The sequence below is a fragment of the Zootoca vivipara genome, chromosome 1 (assembly GCF_963506605.1).
Source record: "Zootoca vivipara chromosome 1, rZooViv1.1, whole genome shotgun sequence".
Taxonomy (NCBI): Eukaryota; Metazoa; Chordata; class Lepidosauria; order Squamata; family Lacertidae; genus Zootoca; species Zootoca vivipara.
The window spans coordinates 28,722,023-28,740,593 of NC_083276.1; the positions used below are offsets into that span (position 1 = coordinate 28,722,023).

The window sequence follows — 18,571 nt, forward strand, 5'->3', positions numbered from 1 at the left end:
TGACCCCATGACCAGAGCACGCCTGACGAGTGAATGGTCACTAGTCAGGCCTTTTTGCATTTCTTTACAAATTGATACCATTGTTTACATTCCTCCTTACGTCTGATGAAGCCAACTCTAGCCCACAAAAGCTTCTGCTGTAGTAATGTTCAGTGTTTTTAAGGTACCACAAACTTTACTTCTCCCCAAGAAGTTTGTTGCATCTGAAATCTTTCACTTTTCCTCATGTGCCTCCAGGTTTCATGGAGTACATTTCAGTTCCTTTTCTCTCTGGACAACCTTCAGCTCGCAGGTAAGAGTTGAATATGGGGCTCTCTTGCATGAACAATGCTAGTGATTGTAATGGAAAGGGGTCTGAGGTGCATATTTGAAGGGCTGTTGTCAGTCATGAGTTGGCATCCCTGGAGCCTGGGCTAGAAAAAGACAGAGCTTTAAACTTGCATGTGTTGCTCTTCTCAGAAGCCTGTTAGTTGACAAGAGGAAACCGGTCCTTGATCATTTTACTGCAGAAACATGGAACCTGTATCCCCTCCCACTCCTGATGCTGGTGCACTCCAGCTCCCATCAGCCCCCAGCCAGCTTGGCTAATGATCAGGGATGATGGGAGCTGGAGCCCAACAATATCAGGAAGGACACAGGCTCCACATCCCTGATTTAATGGGCGAAACCTTCAAGCTGTTGGTATACCTGCCTATATCTAAGCTCCTAGGCAGGTGATCGATGGTAGCAGCCATCTTTTTGTCCTTGCGGTATTTGATGTGAGAGAGTCATCACCGCATCACATGATGACCCGGAGGAAAAGCTTACACTTGCCTCCAGCTTCAAGCAGCTTGTAGCTCTTTAAGGAGCGGCTTAGCAGAGAGGAGTCTTCAAGTGTTGTTGTAGCTGCTCCAAGCAGCTGTTAACCATGAAAGGAGTAGAGTGGGGAGGTTAAAAGGCAGTCCTCGCATCACCTCATAAGAGTTAAGAGCTTTTTAAAAAGTGATCTCACCCCAAAAAAGAACTGTTAACATTTTTGCATGGATATTTCCTCTGGAAAATGTGGAACAAATCAGAAATTGTACAGAGATGGACCAAACAAATCCATGCTACAAGTTTGAGTAGAACAGAGTTGGGGATAGAGATGAGCCTTCTGCTTTCAAAAAACATATCCCATGTAAGTTACACCAGACACACCCTAGCCTTAGCCTCCTTACCTTTCACTGTCATTATCTGCCACATCAAGATGCCCTGGTCCTGGCCACCATGTTGCCTTACGATCATGCAAGCAGATGATGTGATGGACTCACAATACATGGCTACACAATACATTTGAAGAAAATGGGGGAGCATATTAGCTGGGTGGGCGAGACGATTACCCTAGATGGCCAGGCAGGAAGTGAGCAACTGTGGTGTTCAAGAGTACAAGCTCTCACTTTCGCTTTATTCTAATCCTTAAGAATCCATCTTCTGCTTCCAGTTTCCATGCAGCCATTCCAGTGTCTGATCAGAAAGTGCTGATAAGCGGAGGCTGTGGTGTCAGAGGAGCCTTTCGGGATGCATTCACATTCCATCTTGGTAAGACCTTGCGGCACTTTTGCTACCAGTACTCCCTCAAGATGTGGCGGTTTGCTACCACCCGTTAACCCTTTTCCGTTGCAGATACCTTGACTTGGAGTGCAGTCAAGCATAGTGACCTTTGCTCCGTGCCCCGGGCAGGGCACACACTGCTCAACTTGACTTACGCCCCCCAGACGGATGCGGATAAGGAGAACCAGGGCAAGCACAATGCGTGCACGGTTCTGGTCTTTGGGGGGTCAGACCGTGCTGGCAAGTTCTACAATAGTACAAGCAAGCTGCAGCTGGACCTCGAGGTGACGAGGCCTTCCCTGGACCCTGCTTGAGTCATTGGGATTCCTGTGTCTGGACCAAGAAGGCAAGATCAGAAAGACTGAATATTGGAAGATTACAAGTGGATGGATACAAGACTGCCAGTGGGAACAGAGGTTGTGGAAACAACAACATCCCTCTCTGAATAGCTTGCTGATCTTCCTGCTGGTTTCATCCCACGTAGGAGAAACAAAATGGGTTTTCAGGAGATCGGGCAGAGGGTTTTTACTTCAGTATTTGCATTTTTGCACTCTGTCACTTCAGTGTAATCTCCCCCATCCCTCACTGTTGCTGCTCTTTAACCCCATATTCTATGATATGCCCTAATCAGTCAGTCTTGGATGTAGTAGTGCCTCGGCTTAATCCTTGCTAGTGGAGAGGAAAGTACCCTGGAAAATGAATGAACAAATACTGTGGGATGTTTATAAACTGAAGGGCACATAGGCTGGGCTTCAGATATTGGACAGCTGGATCTGGATTATACAAATGCATTTCTATACCTTTCCTCCTTGCTCCTGTTTCTTCCCATTCTATTATGTTCCTGTTTTTAATCCTCTGTCCCCTGTCAGTTTGACCAAGCCCCACCTCCCCAGCAAAATAATAATAATCCAAACCCAAATTGTGTAATAAAGCATGTACAAGAGTTGTGATAAAAAGAAATCTGTCTTTGTTCTATTTATGCTATGAAACTTTGCTGGAGGCATGGAGAGAAGCAATTGCATTCCCAGAACCTCCTAAATCACGCACATTTGCTTAATTTATACACATAATCCACCTCTTTCTTGCTGTAGAATTACTTTAATACTTCACAGAAGTGTGTTCTGACCTCTCCAAGGAAAAACTTCAGCCCCTGTGAGATTCAGAAGATGCCTAGTTCCTGCCAGTGTATTGCACCAACTCCCATTTTCACCATAACCTCTTTGCTATTTTGAGATGATGTGGCCGTGGGCTTAATTTGGCTGGCAGGCACTACTTTAGCCCCCAGTCTGGCAGCCCTGATCCCATAGATCTCTCCGCAATTCTGCATCTTAGCAGCTGTCTCCTATGCAGAAGGCTTTTCCATTTACTTCTACAACGTAAATAAATGGGATTTATGATTTAGGCCTTTGGACAGGAAAAAAAAGCTTGCTTGCTTGCTGCCTGGGGTGCTACTGAGGAAGTTATTTGTTAAAAGTAGTTAAGCTGCTGTTTTGTCTAAATTTTTGTGCAGTCCAGCCAGCAGGATGGTACCTTTGCCACCTAGAGTATAACAAGCAAGATAATATCAACTGAACCTCACACACAGAATAGTCAGAACCTCTTTTTTCTTTTAATTTCCTTTTACAATTGTCAAAACATGATCAAGGGTTAGGTCTTGTTAAGTGCTTTAATGTAGTTGCATCATCATTATTATTATTGAATTTATATACCACCCTATACCCGAGGGTCTCAGGGCTGTTCACAGAATAAAACCAGAATAAAACATGCTGGTGGAGTGCATCTCCCTCTCTTAGCAGGAAATCATTCAAGTTGTGGTTCTTCCTAGATGGTGGCACATAGGAGAGTCCCTTTATGGGAAAAATATTACTATTTATTAAATTTATATACCACCTGCAGGTCTCATGGCAGTTCACAAGATAAAAAAACATAATCATATATTTTTTTTAAAAAAAAATCTGCCCAAATCCTCCTCACTAAGAAAATGGGGCAGCTTTAGACTCTTAGTTCTGAAGGGGTATCTGGCTGCCGTGATGGGTGGCTGGTTTGGAACGCTTCTAATTCCAAGAGAGCTTTGTTGATTCTGTTTATTGTGGGGAATGGTGTAAGATCCACTTTAAACCTGCCAAGACAAATGAATAGTTAGACATAGAGGCTGCGGTAGTTAATGTAGTGATTAGGGGTAGACAAATGTGTCAATTTTGGAACTCTCATTTTCCCAATCTTAAATAGTACTTCATTTCCCCACAGCTATTTGATAATAATAAAAAAATCATCATAATCCTAGTGTGTGTGTGCGCACATAATTTCCCCACCTGCAGTTTTTCAAATCAATTTCCCCTAATTTAATGCATTTTTTGTATGTTATTTTCACTAACATACACATTTTCATGTACACTCTACCCCAATATATGCATTTCTGTGCACATCACTTGGCTGCAAAAATACATTGCAAAACTGGGAGAAATGTGAATTTCTAAGGATGGCTTTGTTTTGGCTCTCATATTTTTTTCAGAAAGTGCAGATTTGCCTTTAAATGCAAACAAAATCAAGTATTTCCCCTATCCATAATAGCAATATATTCTGAGAATAAATGCTCCACCCACAAACCATGATCCAGTGAAATAAGCTCTTGCACAAAAGCTGCATTGGTGTAAATGGTTTCCCCCCTATTAATTGTAGCATGCATTTCGGAGGGGGGGATTCACTGGGATTTTGGCTGGGGAGGGAAGGGCTCTCCCCTGCATTTACTTTGGTTCCCTCATCCTTGCTATTAAATGAACAAAAATGGCTGTTGCGATTGCCAGTGACGCACTGAACATCTTGTGTAGCTAGATGTCGGCAACCAAAGTCATTTAGGCCAGGCTTCCTCAGCCTCAGCCCTCCAGATGTTTTTGGCCTACAACTCCCATGATCCCTAGCTAGCAGGACCAGTGGTCAGGAATGATGGGCATTGTAGTCTCAAAGCCTTATTTAGCCAGAGGAGAAACAATACAGAGCTGGGATGTGGAAGACAAAAGTCTAGTGGACATCCTAATTCTGGGCTGTTTAGGTGGTGTTTCACATGTCATCTTGAACTGGGATGACTCACTGCTTGCCTTCCAATTGTAGATTGGAACACTGCACTTTTTAATTTTCTATTTTTCTTAATAAATACAAAGTGATAAGCAACGTTGGGCACATTCAGAGTACACCCATCTAGGTCAGCAGACCTAAGTCATTTTATTATTATTATTTATTTATTTATTTATTTACTTATACCCCGCCACTCTGGGCGGCTTCCAACAAATACCAAAATACATTAAAATATCACAGATTAAAAACTTCCCTAAACAGGGCTGCCTTTAGGTGTTTTCTAAATGTCAGGTAGTTGTTTATCTCCTTGACCTCCGATGGGATGGTGTTCCACAGGGCGGGCGCCACTACCGAAAAGGCCCTCTGCCTGGTTCCCTGTAGCTTTGCTTCTCGCAGTGAGGGAACCGCCAGAAGGCCCTCGGCGCTGGACCTCAGTGTCTGGGCAGAACAATGGGGGTGGAGATGCTCCTTCAGGTATACTAGGCCGAGGCCATTTAGGGCTTTAAAGGTCAGCACCAACACTTTGAATTATGCTCGGAAACGTACTGGGAGCCAATGTAGGTCTCTTAGGACTGGAGTGATGTGGTCTTGGCGGCCGCTCCCAGTCACCAGTCTAGCTGCCGCATTCTGGATTAATTGCAGTTTCCGGGTCACCTTCAAAGGTAGCCCCACGTAGAGCGCATTGCAGTAGTCCAAGCGGGAGATAAGTAGAGCATGCACTACTCTGGTGAGACAGTCTGCGGGCAGGTAGGGTCTCAGCCTGCGTACCAGATGGAGCTGGTAGACAGCCGCCCTGGACACAGAATTAACCTGTGCCTCCATTTTAGCCAGCTTATTTCAGTGGGTTTATTTTTAAGCACCGTGACTTCATACAGATATCCCCCCATGCTTCACCTGAATGTCAAAATATAAAACATAACAGCATTGCACTTCTCCTGACTTCCCTTCCTCCCCAACATTTTCTGGAAGTAGAATCCCATTGCAGAATCACTGAAAGTTTATCCAATTTGTCTGCTATTTCAGTGGGTATTATCCCCCCACTCCACCCCAAGTATGACTCCCAACTAGGCCAATGGGATCACACCAGTTGCCCTAGCAACTAGCAAGGCATAGTTTTGCTTACCTCTCGGCATTGAAAACTTGGGGGACCAAGCATAGGTCAGCCATGGTTACCTGCAGAGAAGCAGAAAGAAATGTTAAAGCAGTTACAAGAGCCCCTTCAGCTTTTGAACCTAGTGGGGATTGTGTTTTCTCAGAATTAAATTATAGTGGTGGCATTTTGATGTGGCTGGAATTTCAGCTCAGAGACTGGTGGAATGACAGTGGAGAAGTTTCTCTGCCTCCTCTTCTATCTAATGTATCAGAATCATAGAATTGTATAGTGGGAAGGGATCCCGAGGGTCATCTAGCCCAACCCCTGCAATGCTGGAATCAAAATGTGTTCTGAGTCCTGTGATGCCGGTGATCCTAAGGGAGGCACAGTACTGAGCAGTTCGATATTAAAAGCAATGAGAAGAGGCAGGGAATGTGGAAGACAAATGAATACAATACAAAATTCTGCTTACAGAAATATTCAACAGTTTGACATTTAAAAACGTACTGTAACCCTTTGCAGTTAGTTTGCTGGGAAACTCCAGTTCACTATTTTCTGTAGCTCAGCTCATTAACTGGATATGGATTTATTTATCGTGATATTTATACCCCCGCCATTCCATTTCGTATTAGAATACCCAGGGCAGCTGATATGAAGAGTTTAAAAAAGTATTGTGAACCATTTAAAAATGATCAGATAATAATAATAATAATAATAATAATAATAATAATAATAATAATAATAATATCAAGCCACACACTTGAGCAGCAGATGAAAACAACCAAAACAAAGTACCAGGTATGATTAAAATCAGCACTTGGTAGTTGCAGGCCACTTGGAACAGGAAAATCTCTAGCTGATGAAACACCATTGAAAGGGGCTAGATGGCTCACTCAGGGCTGGTTGAACTGACCTACATGAATGAGCAGCATCCTGAAGCTGAATATAGTCCTTTTCAGGTATCCTTTTCAGCCAGTACTGCATTAGATTTGTAGTATAATTTGGGGGCACATGTGGACTTTGGTTACCATTGTTATTTTTGTATTCAGATATGTTGGATTTGCTAATTTTTGTGTATGGGGGGGGGGGGCTTGCTCTCCTGTTCCCTTTTAGTTCTCTGTTGGCTGGGTGCAGAGGTGGGTCTGCAGGAAGGAGATGATGGCAAGAATATAAGTGCATATAAACAGAACTGGATTTGCAAGAACCCCTTTCAACTAACATTTCCTTGAGGCACCCGAAAAGATCATCTACACACATTTTGGGGCCTTGGAAGGAGAAAGAACATAATGGTCACTCCCCCAACAACCAGAGTAACAGCTTGCACGCTATTCTGTTTACAGGTAGGTAGCCATGTTGGTCTGGCATAGTTGAAACAAAATAAAAAAATTTCTTCTTCCAGTAGCAACTTAGAGACCAACTAAGTTTGTCATTGGTATGAGCTTTCGTGTGCATGCACACTTCTTCAGATACACTGATATTCTGTGACATTTTGATTGGCCTGCTAACGGTAATATTCTAACGGTAATATCCTAACGTGGAAATGCAGGGTGATTACTGTCAGCAGGTGGCACTGCTGCTCAACTCTTGCTGTAGCCAAGACTAGGGGTGTAACGTCCAGCTTTTTGCGAGAGGTCCCTAAAACGGTTAACTGGGGTAGGGAGAGAAAGGAATAAGTAAATTATTAGCTTACTGTGTCCTTGGATCTCTACTCGCTTGGCCTCTGCGTTGATACCAGTGCACAGATAAGAGAACATAAGAACAGCCTGCTGGATCAGGCCAATGGTCCATCAATCCAGTTCTCACAGTGGCCAAGTCCAAATGTCTACGGGAAACTCACAAGCAGGGCCTGAGCACAAGAGTGCTCTCCCCTGCTGTAGTTTCCAGCAACTGGAATTCAGAACTTTTGCTGCCTCCAGCTGTGGAGGGAAGAGCACAGCCATCATGGTTGGTAACCATCAATAGCACTCTCCATGAATTTGTCTAATCCTCTTTTAAAGCCATTGAAGTTGGGGACCATCACTGCCTCCTGGGGGAGCGACTTCCACAGTGTGACTATGTGCTGCATGAAGAAGCACTTCTCTTCATCTGTCCTAAATCTTCCAACATTCAGCTTCACTGGATGCCCACAAGTGATTTCTTGCCACCCTGACTTAGGAAATCTGGGGAGTTCCTTGCTGGCATCCTGGTTAACCAAACCTTGGTAATTCTGAGTTTCTCATTATCTTGGTCCTCAGATGACAGGATCACATCTTGCCTTACCTCATCCCCAACACAGTAGCGCCCAGCTGTTTCATGCAGGATCTGCTCCAAAGCTCCAGGAAAAGAAAACAGCATGTTGTTGGAAATCGAGAACACACTTTTATGTTTTTCAGCATAGACCTATTACACTGCTAAATTTGGCAGTGTTTTCATAAAGGAACATTAAATGTCCTGGTTATTAAATGGCAAATATCTGGACCTCCCAAGGAGGATATCACATCGGTTTTGCTTCTCCCCTGTTATTCAGCGCTGTGCTGAACTAAGTCATAGCTTGGCCTTGGGTGTTGTTCAAAACTGGGCTCATGGTTTAGTTCTCTCCAGACTAACTGTGAGCTACAGCAAACATTTGTTCTTGGTTTATGGCTTGAGAACTAAACTAAATGAGCAAGTTTTGACCACGTGTTTATGCAAGGTTGAGGAAGCCGGTAGGCCAGACCCATATTTCCCCAGCCTTACCAGGTCAAATTTGAATGATAGGTGTGGGTGCCCCCCTGCCAATCACCTGACATCACTATGTCAGATGTTTCTGTGATTTGAAGTCCTGACTTTGTTCAAAGCGCAGTGTGAGGCTCTTTAAAAGCCCTTTTCCAAACAGCCTTATGCTGCTCTTTAAACTTGTGGTGCCTGAGACTAATAGGAGCTTAATCCAAAGCATCTGGAGGGATACCAGATTGATGGAGGCTGGCTTCGCTGTTCCACTGGTGTCTCCCAGTACAAGCCGGACAGGAGGACAGATTTCCCCTCAAAACCTCCTACCTGGCTAGCAGATGACTAAAGTCCAGCTAAAAGTTTCAACCTGGGACTCACCTTTGAAACCACGAGAAATGCAGTTATTTGCCCAGTCTTGCTTCTTCTCACCCAATTGCTGCAGGACACTCAAGTTCTGATAAAATGTAGGAAGAGGTTAGATTGCCTCTACTGTACAACACCCAGAAGCTTCACCATGGTGGCTAATAAGTAAATATTAATAATAAAAAGAGAAGGAAGGTTGGAAAACTACTTTTGGGGTGTGTGAAGGTATGGCAAAGACAATTATTCAGAAAGGTAAAAGGTAAAGGGACCCCTGACCATTAGGTCCAGTTGCGGACGACTCCGGGGTTGCGGCGCTCATCTCACTCTATAGGCCAAGGGAGCCGGCGTTTTTCCACAGACAGCTTCCAGGTCATGTGGCCAGCATGACAAAGCCGCTTCTGGCGAACCAGAGCAGCACACGGAAACACCGTTTACCTTCCCGCCAGAGCGGTACCTATTTATCTACTTGTACTTTGACGTGCTTTCGAACTGCTAGGTTGGCAGGAGCTGGGACCAAGCAACAGGAGCTCACCCCGTCGCGGGGATTTGAACCACCGACCTTCTGATCGGCAAGCCCTAGGCTCTGGTTTAGACCACAGCGCCACCTGCGTTATTATTATTATCATTATTATTCAGATAGTGAGGCTTTAATCTATGATATATTGCAAGGGTAGCTAAGCTGTGTCTTTCTAGGGGTGGAACTCCCATCATCCCTGATCCTCAGTCAGGGTGTCTGGGAACCAGAATCCAATACCATATGAAAAGCCGCAGATTCCCCATCCCTGCTGTAGTGTTATGTGCCTTTTGAACTTTAAGGCTGAGGCAAGACAAACAGGTATTGTCTTGTTTCTATCTCTAGGGACTTTTTTGTCTGGAACAGATACAAAGAGGACGACAGACAATGGGTACTGAGTGAGCACTAGTACAACACAGTATGAGGGCAGGGGTCATCTGCAATACTATCTGTATTCATTACTCCCACCTTCCTGGGAGAAGCCTTCAAGATGCCCTTTTTACTGTGCATTCATGATTATTTGCACACTCGTGGTGTGGGGTGGTTAAGCATGATTTTGCTTACAACAGGGTTTGCACCTGCAAAAGTGTCGGGATAATACTATTTTGTGTTCAATCAGTTTCAGTCCTGTACCTTCTGCTAACATCCTGTCACTTTTTATACTTCAAATGTTGCAGTTTGTTTGGTTTTTTGCACTGCAGTGCTAAAGTGCCCTTCCGGGGGGAAATAATGTTGTAACGTTGAGGAAGCATTGCTTCCAGTTGGAACGATGTGTGGCTGGTCCAGTATGAATCCACCCCCAATTTTGCACTATCACTGTGTCATTTACATATTGCAGAATATATATCCAGGTGGAAACCCAATCGGGAGGGGTGTTCTGAACCACAGGCCCAAAGGCAGGCTCGTGGGAGTGGTTTGGTGCAGGAACATCAAAGGAGGACGTCAAAAACATCAGAACGGCCAATTATAGGGCTTTATTAAAGAAGGTGTAGCCTTATAGCTTATAGACTCTGTGGAAAAGCCATTTCCTTGCTGCGATGTCTGTGCTATGTCTGCAAAGGCTAGGAGACCTGGCAAGCTGCTTTGCTGTAAGCCTACAACATATTTAATAGGGCACCAGAACTGGCCATTCTGATGTTTTGGTATCCCTGCACCCAACCACTCCCACAAGCCCTCCTTGGGGCCTGAGGTTCTTAACAAGGGACACAGCGTCATTTGCAGTCAGTAGTGAATTCTGATCCAACAGGGTTAAGGATGGATAGGCAGGCCCAGAAACTGGGCAATTACCTGCAAGGGTTGAATTCCAGAAGCAATGTGCTCTGAGATCATCCGCACCTGGGCTCTCTTCTTTGGATCCTGGGGCAGGAGACTAGGTTTTGGACGCGTCTCCTCCAGGTACTCTATTATTGCTATCTGCAATAAGCGGAGAGACTTTTAGACAAGAATGGCCCAGGGGGGGAGTGGTTGAAGTGGAGACAGTAGTTCCCTGGTGCAGATCAAGGAGTGAGAAATCTAAAGCAGTAGTTCCCAAACTCCCCCCCCCCACCCGTCTGCATGGATTTGATGAGGATTTTGCTGGACCATTTTTCTGCCTGCTGCGGCAATTGTAATGTGGCAATACTGTATGACTCTTTAAATGTTATTGCTTTTATTTCCTATATATTATAAAATAAAAGAAGCAATAGAAATACAATTAAAAATCAATATAAATGTTTAACACAATGGATGTGCCATTTCCCATCTTCAGTGACAAATCCACAGGTAAGCCATGGATCACCTGAATGAAGCTTGTGCACCACAAGCTCTAGATCCGCTTGGATTAAACCCAAGGATAGGGAGCCATGGGGCTTTACAGATAATGTTGGGCTTTACAGTCGCTTCTCATCATCACCCATGCAGGCTGGGGCTGATGGAAGCTGGAGTTCAGCAACCTCTGGAGCAGCCACCCCCAAACAACCCTTCCAGATGTTTTGGCCTACAACTCCCATGATCCCTAGCTAATAGGACCAGTGGTCAGGGATGATGGGAATTGTAGTCCAAAACATCTGGAGGGCCGAAGTCCAGTGCTGAGGGCCTTCTGGCGGTTCCCTCGCTGCGATAAGCCAAGTTACAGGGACCCAGGCAAAGGGCCTTCTCGGTAGTGGTGCCCGCCCTGTGGAACGCCCTCCCATCAGATGTCAAAGAGAAAAACAGCTACCAGATTTTTAGAAGACATCTGAAGGTAGCCCTGTTTAGAGAGGCTTTTAATCTTTAATCGATTATTTTATTCTTCTGTTGGAAGCCGCCCAGAGTGGCTGGGTATAAATAATGGGCGGGGTATAAATAATAAATTATTATTTTATTACTAGCTGACCCAGCCACGCGTTGCTGTGGTTCTTTCCTGTGATCCCCCCCACCCTGTCCCGATCCATGACGTATCCTGCCCCTCCTCCCTCCACCCCGGCTCATCCCTGTGTTTCGGTAGGATACCCTTCCCTCTGTTATCCCTGGGGAGTGTTGGCCCCTCCCCCATGTATCTCCATACCTTGGCCCCCACCCTTGGAGAAGGAACTGTTAGGTTCTGGGTTCTATTTCCCAGCATGCACTTTTGTCTGAGCCCTCTGTTGTCCCTGGGGAATGTTGACCCCTACCCCCGGTATCTTCCTACATTGGCCACCACCCTTGGAGAAGGACCTGCCAGTTTCTGGGTTCCATTTCCCAGTATTTACTTTTGTCTGAGCCCTCTGTTGTCCCCTCCCCCCTGTATCTCCATACATTGGCCCCTGCACACGCATTGTGAACATTTCTATATATTTAGAATAAGGATCGGGGGTGATGATGCGCCCTGGGACCCAGAGAACTACTTTAAAAATCCCTGCCGGGGGGTGGGTCAGATAGCGAAGCGCCACAGCCCCGTAGCAACAGACAGGCCCAGACAGAAGGAGGGGGGTCATATGGGCTACTTGGCGTGGGCCTCCAAATCCAAAGGGGGCCTTGGTCAGCATATTCACAATCAGTAAAATGGAAAAAAGCAACAAAAGGGTTAAAAACAGGGCCACATTATCTACCTGGACCGGGCCCTGCAAGGGCCTGACAACAGAAGGCGCGTTCTGAAGCACCCAAGTTGTTCAGTTCCATAAAAATCCCAGGAAGTGGCAAGGGGAAGGTAGGGGATTGTAAATGTGGGGGGGGGGAATTGGGCACTGCAAATATCTGAGGACATGGTTGTTTTTTTAAAAAAAGACGCAGAGGGTTGCATTCAGTCGTAGTATATGTGAAATGGAGGGTAATAGCCCCCCTTCAGATCCCCCTGAGCCTCAGAGTCCTCCTGAGTCGAGGAAAGATACTGTGGAGACGGCAGGTTTCATCCCTGTGTCTCCCCCCACGCTGTTCTGGCCCATTACGTATCCCTGCTCCCTATTCGGCCCCCACCCCCAGGCAGGCCCCTACCTCCACTTGGCAATGTTGGTTTTTTGGTGGGGGATTTTTTTGGGGGGGGGTGTAGTGGTGCTAAATGGTAAAGTAAAAACACCTTGCCCTGCAGGGGCCTACATAAATCAAAGGCCGTGCTGCGGCCTGTGATCCATACGCTTGTTCTCTCCCTAGGAGCCTGGCAGGGTCCTAGGGGTCTGATAATGGCTGCCTTGGTGGTTTCAGTTGCTTGGTTGATTATGTCATTTGGTTTGTGGGTGTGGCTTAGATTTCACAGGAAGGGAGGGGGTGGAGGAGGGTATAACGCCACTTGAGGGCACTGTTTGAGTTGGTGGAAAACCAGGTCTATACCTGCCCAGGTGTGTGATTTGAGGGATTTTTGTCCCCAACAACACTCGGGGAGTGGCCTGGATCGTTGTGTCAAAATTTCAGGACGATCGGTCAAGCAGTTACGGAGAAAAGTGGAACCTGCAGTTTCACGATTTTTACATTTTTATATATATAGATTATTACTAGGTGTTCCTTTCCCTCTCACGATAGCTTTCCTTCCAGCAAGCCCAAGCCCACTCCTGAGATCTGGAGTGCAAAGTCCCTTGCCTGGGAAGCAGAACCAAGTCAATAATTAATACAGATTGCTTACTCACTGACTGCGCGAGGGTGATGCCATCAATTTTGAGGGCTGGGACTTGCTGCATTGGGTTCACTGCTTGGTACTCTGATGTCAGCTGTGGAGACAGGACAGTTCCTAAGACGTTTGGGCTCAGCTACTGAAGCCCAGAAGAGCAAATCTCCCCCCCTTGCGGAGGCACCAGCCTGCCTGCTGTGAGAACACATCCCGCTGTCTGCTTACCTGCTGCCCTCCATCCCTCACAAGATTGACAGGTGCTGAATCATAGACAATTCCTTTCAGAGCCAGTGCTGCCAAGAGAAAGGGTGACATACTGTTTCAGGATGCTACCTACTCCAATTTCTCTAATTTTATCACTTCATTTTTAAACGCCCTGCTACAGTGCTCTGAGCACTGTGGAAGTGGAAGCAACAAAACAACAAAAATCTGCAGAATCAACATCACAAGAACTTGTAAAAATATGGATTTAAGAACTAAGGTGTGCTTTAAGAGCAAATATGAGAACCAGGATTTTGTTTCAAAGGGGGTCAGCTACTGTGCTCATTTATGTTTAAAGCAACAGCAGTGGTTTCTTGTGGAACTAATTCACCTTCCTCACTAAAGGTCAAACCAAATGTGACTTGAAAAGACAGATTTGCTGTTCAGGTGTCATCTCTGTTTAAATATAAAGCAAGGGGTGTCTAACCCTTTCCACAACAGGTAAGCATGGGGGAGATGGGGCTGAACTCTTGCACCCTCCAGTTGTTGCTGAACTACAACTCCCAGCCCTAGCAAGCATGGTCAGTGGCCAGGGATGATGGAAGTTGTAGTGCAGCAACATCTGGAGAACCAAAGGTTCCCCCCTCCTACACTGAAACTGTAGGGGGGGAATTGCCAATTGTGTTATTGAGCTAGATCTGATCCTATAGTTTGCATTGCCTGCATTGTATAATTGTGAGTGTATGGCTTAGCCCCCCCCCCATATCCCTGGGATGACTTGCTTAAAATGCAAACAAACCAAACACCAGGCTGCTTCACCATGTTCTGCAATCTGGAGAGAGCTGTTCAGCTAACATATTTGACTGGTGGTTGTAACCTCCAACCAGGGTAAGTCTTGTTTATCTTGCTAGATTATATCAGGTTATGAGCTTCAACAGACAGAACTTTTAAAACCCAAAGTCTTCCAGCATTCCTTGACTTTCCAGAGTGCCTCTAAAGAATGTAGGAAATGCAGACATCTGGATTGTGCTATTTTTATGTAGCAAATATGTATCTAATTAATCACAATCCCCAGATAAAAAAGATCAGCCAAAGAGAGAAGGAGCTACATAAAAATCCTTATGAGTGCAGAAATATTTGGGAATTTCTAGATTGCGTACATTGCAATATAGGAGTAAATGTGGCCTGTCTCACAAATGTTTTCTGCCACAAAAGAGGGCTACTTTGCACATTACAGAACTTCCTGCATGTAGTGCACATTATGCAAAGGAATAAAAAAAATTAACCTCATGCGTTAACAGTGCAATCCTAACCATTTATGCTCAGAAATAAGTCCTATTGAATTCAATGGGGCTTACTTCCAGGTAAGTGGGGTTAGGACTGCAGCCTGAAACATCACTTTTGATGTATATACAGGCTGCACATATTGGACACATGGGCTGTAGCCAACTGCTTTCTCCCAAAGACAATCTGCACACAGGTTGCACAATATTTTTTCCATTTTTGCAGTGCAGTCCTATATGTGTCTACTTAGAAGTACTGTAAGCACCACTGAGCTCAGTCAGGCTTGCATCCAGTGTGAATAGGGTTGCACCCTTAAAGTACAAACTTGTCCTCTGTATTCTCACAATCTAGGAGCTTTCCTCTTTCCACACCAAACTAATTTTAGCATTTGCTCCCACTCTTTACCACAGGTAAAGAATGACGCATTTCAATTTTCAGAAATGGCCGATCTTGCGGATATATGTTTGCTGCTCTGTGGATTAATAAATCACTTATTAACTGCATTTTGGTGAAGAAATGCAAAAGACACTTAACTGGCAGCATCCTACAGAATAGGATTCCACGCCTGTGCTTACCAATTCTCACTCTCCAGGTGCAGGAACTTCTGAAATAAGTATAGAGGACAGGCTGCAGTGGGGATGGGAATGGGACGAGGAAAAAAAAGTAAGTTACAATTGAAGCAGACTCACTAATATTAAAATAAATGTTAAAAGTTACCAAGTCCATAGAAAACACAGATAATTTATTTTGGTTTTTTCTTTTAGCACAAGACAGTCTTGCCATTTGTCTTGTGATTCTCCTGAAAATGAAATTGACTCACTTTGCAAACAGCATGTTTAGACAAGAGTGGCCTCACGGATTCCTAGTTCTTCTGAAATACTGGCATTTTCCACTGTCGACTCTTCCTCATCCCCCACCCCGCCCTGCAAATCCCAAACAGCTATAAGATGGAAGCTCACTTTCTAAACTTTCAGCGAAGGACTGCCTGAAGACCAGCAGCTTCTACTCCAGAGGAATGTTATATAGCAACGTGTGTGGGTAAAGTGACACAACAATGCTATGATATCAAGACACAGCCTCACCTACCAGAAAGAAACCCACATTTATCTCACCTTTTTAGAAGCTTCCATGTTGTGTGTGGTGCAGGATTCCCAGAATGAAAGCCAGCTCACACTGTCTAAAACTTGCAGGGAGGGTGAGAGGGAGGAATATTTCCCTTACAGCCAATTGGAGAAATTTCATAATCCCACCCTTTTAGCTATCAGATGGCAAAACAGAGCAAGGCAAAGATCTCATTGCTTAGCACTTTCAGTCAGATACTGGGGTGGGGGTGGGGGTGAGGAGACTAGAGCTGTGTGACTTTTTTTTTTGTAAAATAGGCATGCTGGGCCTGTAGTTAATTACTGCAGGGACAGAAAAACTGTGGTCCTCCAGATGTTTCTAGACTTCATCTCCTGCAACCATCATATCTGGATATTATCTGCCCCCCAAAAAGAATCTTTTAGAAAGACCCTAAAGGATTGTGGCAAAATAAATTGGGAGTGGGGGTGATGGAGAAAGTGCATAGTGGAACAATTGCATAATTACCCTTCAGCAACTGACCTTCAACTTTATTGTGTTTTACAATCAAGCTGGTAAAAGAACTGTAAACAACCCTGAGGTCCTTTTTGAAATAGTGGGTACAAACGAGATAGGTAGAGAGCTTAGAATCCTGACTAACGAGTGACACAGGAAACTGCCTTATACAGGTGAAACTCGGAAAATTAGAATATCGTCAAAATGTGCATTTATTTCAGTAATGCAACTTATTATTTTTTATTTTTCTTTTAATTTTTACAAATGCTTTCTTTTGGAAATTCCACAGTAATAAAACAAATAGTTACAATAATACAAAAATAAACATTGCTATTACATTTCATTAATTACATTCCATTTATAATTGACCCGCCTAACGACAAATAATTACAATTACAACAAATAAAGGCTTGACATATCTTGCTTTGCATGTCATGCATCTATCTCATATATTGGTTTCACCTTTTAAGTTGCATTACTGAAATAAATGCACTTTTCGACGATATTCTAATTTTCCGAGTTTCACCTGTACTATGACAGACTATTGGCCCATCTAACTCTGCTGCTTGCATTGACTGACAGCAGCTCTCCAGGATTTCAGGCAAAGGTCTTGGGAGATGTGGGGTATTAAACCTGGGACCTTTTGCATGAGCCAAAGGGAATGGGGGGATATGGGACCAGGATTATTCCAGTTTAATAAACCACAGAACAAAGATTTGTGGTGTATCGGTTGCCCTGACTTTGCCTCCTGCTCCAGTTTCTTGTTTATCAATCTGAAATCCTACTGTATGTACTTCAGAGTATTCCTCACTGAACTTAACAGGATATCCTTCTGTTCTTGGTACGTATACGGGTACAGGGTAGCTCAGTTGGTTACACGGGGAAATTGTCACAGCAAAAAGAATTAAAATGTGCATTAAGCTTTCTTCTGAGCAGAATATTTAACTCAAATGGAAGCCTGGGTACAAGGAAAGAATATTCAGGAAAAACAAGGAAAAGAATTACAAACAGCGTGTTCCTCCAAGCATCCTTCGCCAACGTCCGGAATCATGTATTGGACTACAACTCCCATCAGCCCCAGGCAGCTGGCTTCGCTAACACAAAGTTATTTTTCCCCCCTCCGCATTGTTGTAATAGCAACTACCTTCGCTAATGCGGCACACATCCTGTGCAGTCCCTCGTCTTTCTCTAGCTGAAGAACGAAGTTATGTTTTTTTGCTCAACAGGGCATTGGCTATGTTCCGCGCTGGCGTTTTACTGCCGGCCAGCCTTGAATGGAGACTTTGTTCGAGAGTAGACGCTTTTCCCGTGAGTCGGTGGGATTCTGGGAGTTGTAGTTTCAGCTCATTCAAAAAGTCTTAAAACTGGTCCTCTTTATCCCTTAGGATTTAGGGCGGCAAGCACGAATTTAAAAGAGAACACCCCTAGAAAATGCATATTTCAGAGAGGCAGCTGTGTCAATCTTTTGCAGCAAAAGCGAAACAAAGCTTGGGCCGCCCAGGACCCAGTTTGGCAAATGAGGCAATTTATTTTACAAAAAAGGTAAAATACGGTTATATTTGCCTTGACAATGCAATACATATAGCATTAAGAAAATGTCGGGTTAAACTGAAGGCTTCTTTATTTAACCCAGAGCAGTAAAGAAATATCCGAAAAGGCTAAAAACAAACAATGTTCCCAGAAAGTGAATGGTAAGCAATCTCTAACCTAGCTCCTAGTTACAATTTTCCCGATTCTCATCCTTGCTTTCAAAACACCACTGGACAAAATCTTGGCACAGACTTGGTCTACTTTGTACTGCCCCCCCCCCCGCCCCAATCAGAAAGGCGGAGAGGCGGATGGATAGGTGTCTCACCCTGCTAAGAACTTGATATAATGAGGTGGTAAGTTTAACTCCTCGCCTGCTAGTGTGAGTTTCTGCATCAAGTTAATTCACATCACGTTGGTCCAATAAAAATGTCACATATTTAACTATTCTGTGAACCTTTAATTATTTTGCCCATCACGTCCAGCAATCAACTAGATCCTCAGATTGATCCGTTTATTTTTAATTTCACATTTTCCCCTTTTCTCGGCCAGACCACGCTATCAAAGCGGCTTGTTTTCCTCTGAAAGAGCAGGAAGTGGGAGTTTTAAAATAGCGTATTTATTGTCTTCAAACAGTTCTGCTAGCCCA

At 44.5% G+C, this 18,571-nt stretch overlaps 2 protein-coding genes across 3 annotated transcripts in view; one reads left to right on the forward strand and one right to left on the reverse strand.

The window, feature by feature from the left end:
• Positions 1–2,540, forward strand: part of LOC118081536 (uncharacterized) — a 16,273-nt gene extending 13,733 nt beyond the window's left edge. The window contains exons 11-13 of the mRNA XM_035108041.2: positions 238–292; positions 1,460–1,557; positions 1,642–2,540. Coding sequence (XP_034963932.1) covers positions 238–292; positions 1,460–1,557; positions 1,642–1,883 — 395 coding nt within the window. The 3' untranslated portion in view covers positions 1,884–2,540. The remainder of the gene's footprint in view (positions 1–237; positions 293–1,459; positions 1,558–1,641) is intronic.
• GSTZ1 (glutathione S-transferase zeta 1) lies at positions 2,514–17,850 on the reverse strand. 2 transcript variants are annotated; one of them, XM_035108063.2, is made up of 9 exons: positions 17,540–17,850; positions 15,396–15,447; positions 13,561–13,628; positions 13,355–13,435; positions 10,587–10,712; positions 8,801–8,876; positions 7,994–8,046; positions 5,765–5,814; positions 2,514–3,688 (listed from the first exon to the last, which is right to left on the reverse strand). In XM_035108063.2, exons 1-9 carry the CDS (start codon positions 17,558–17,560, stop codon positions 3,562–3,564), a joined length of 654 nt encoding a protein of 217 aa, XP_034963954.2. In that variant the 5' UTR covers positions 17,561–17,850; the 3' UTR covers positions 2,514–3,561. The 2 variants fall into 2 exon arrangements, with proteins under 2 accessions (XP_034963954.2, XP_034963959.2); XM_035108068.2 differs by lacking the exon at positions 17,540–17,850 and adding an exon at positions 15,933–16,074.
• Between the last annotated feature and the right edge of the window lie 721 nt (positions 17,851–18,571).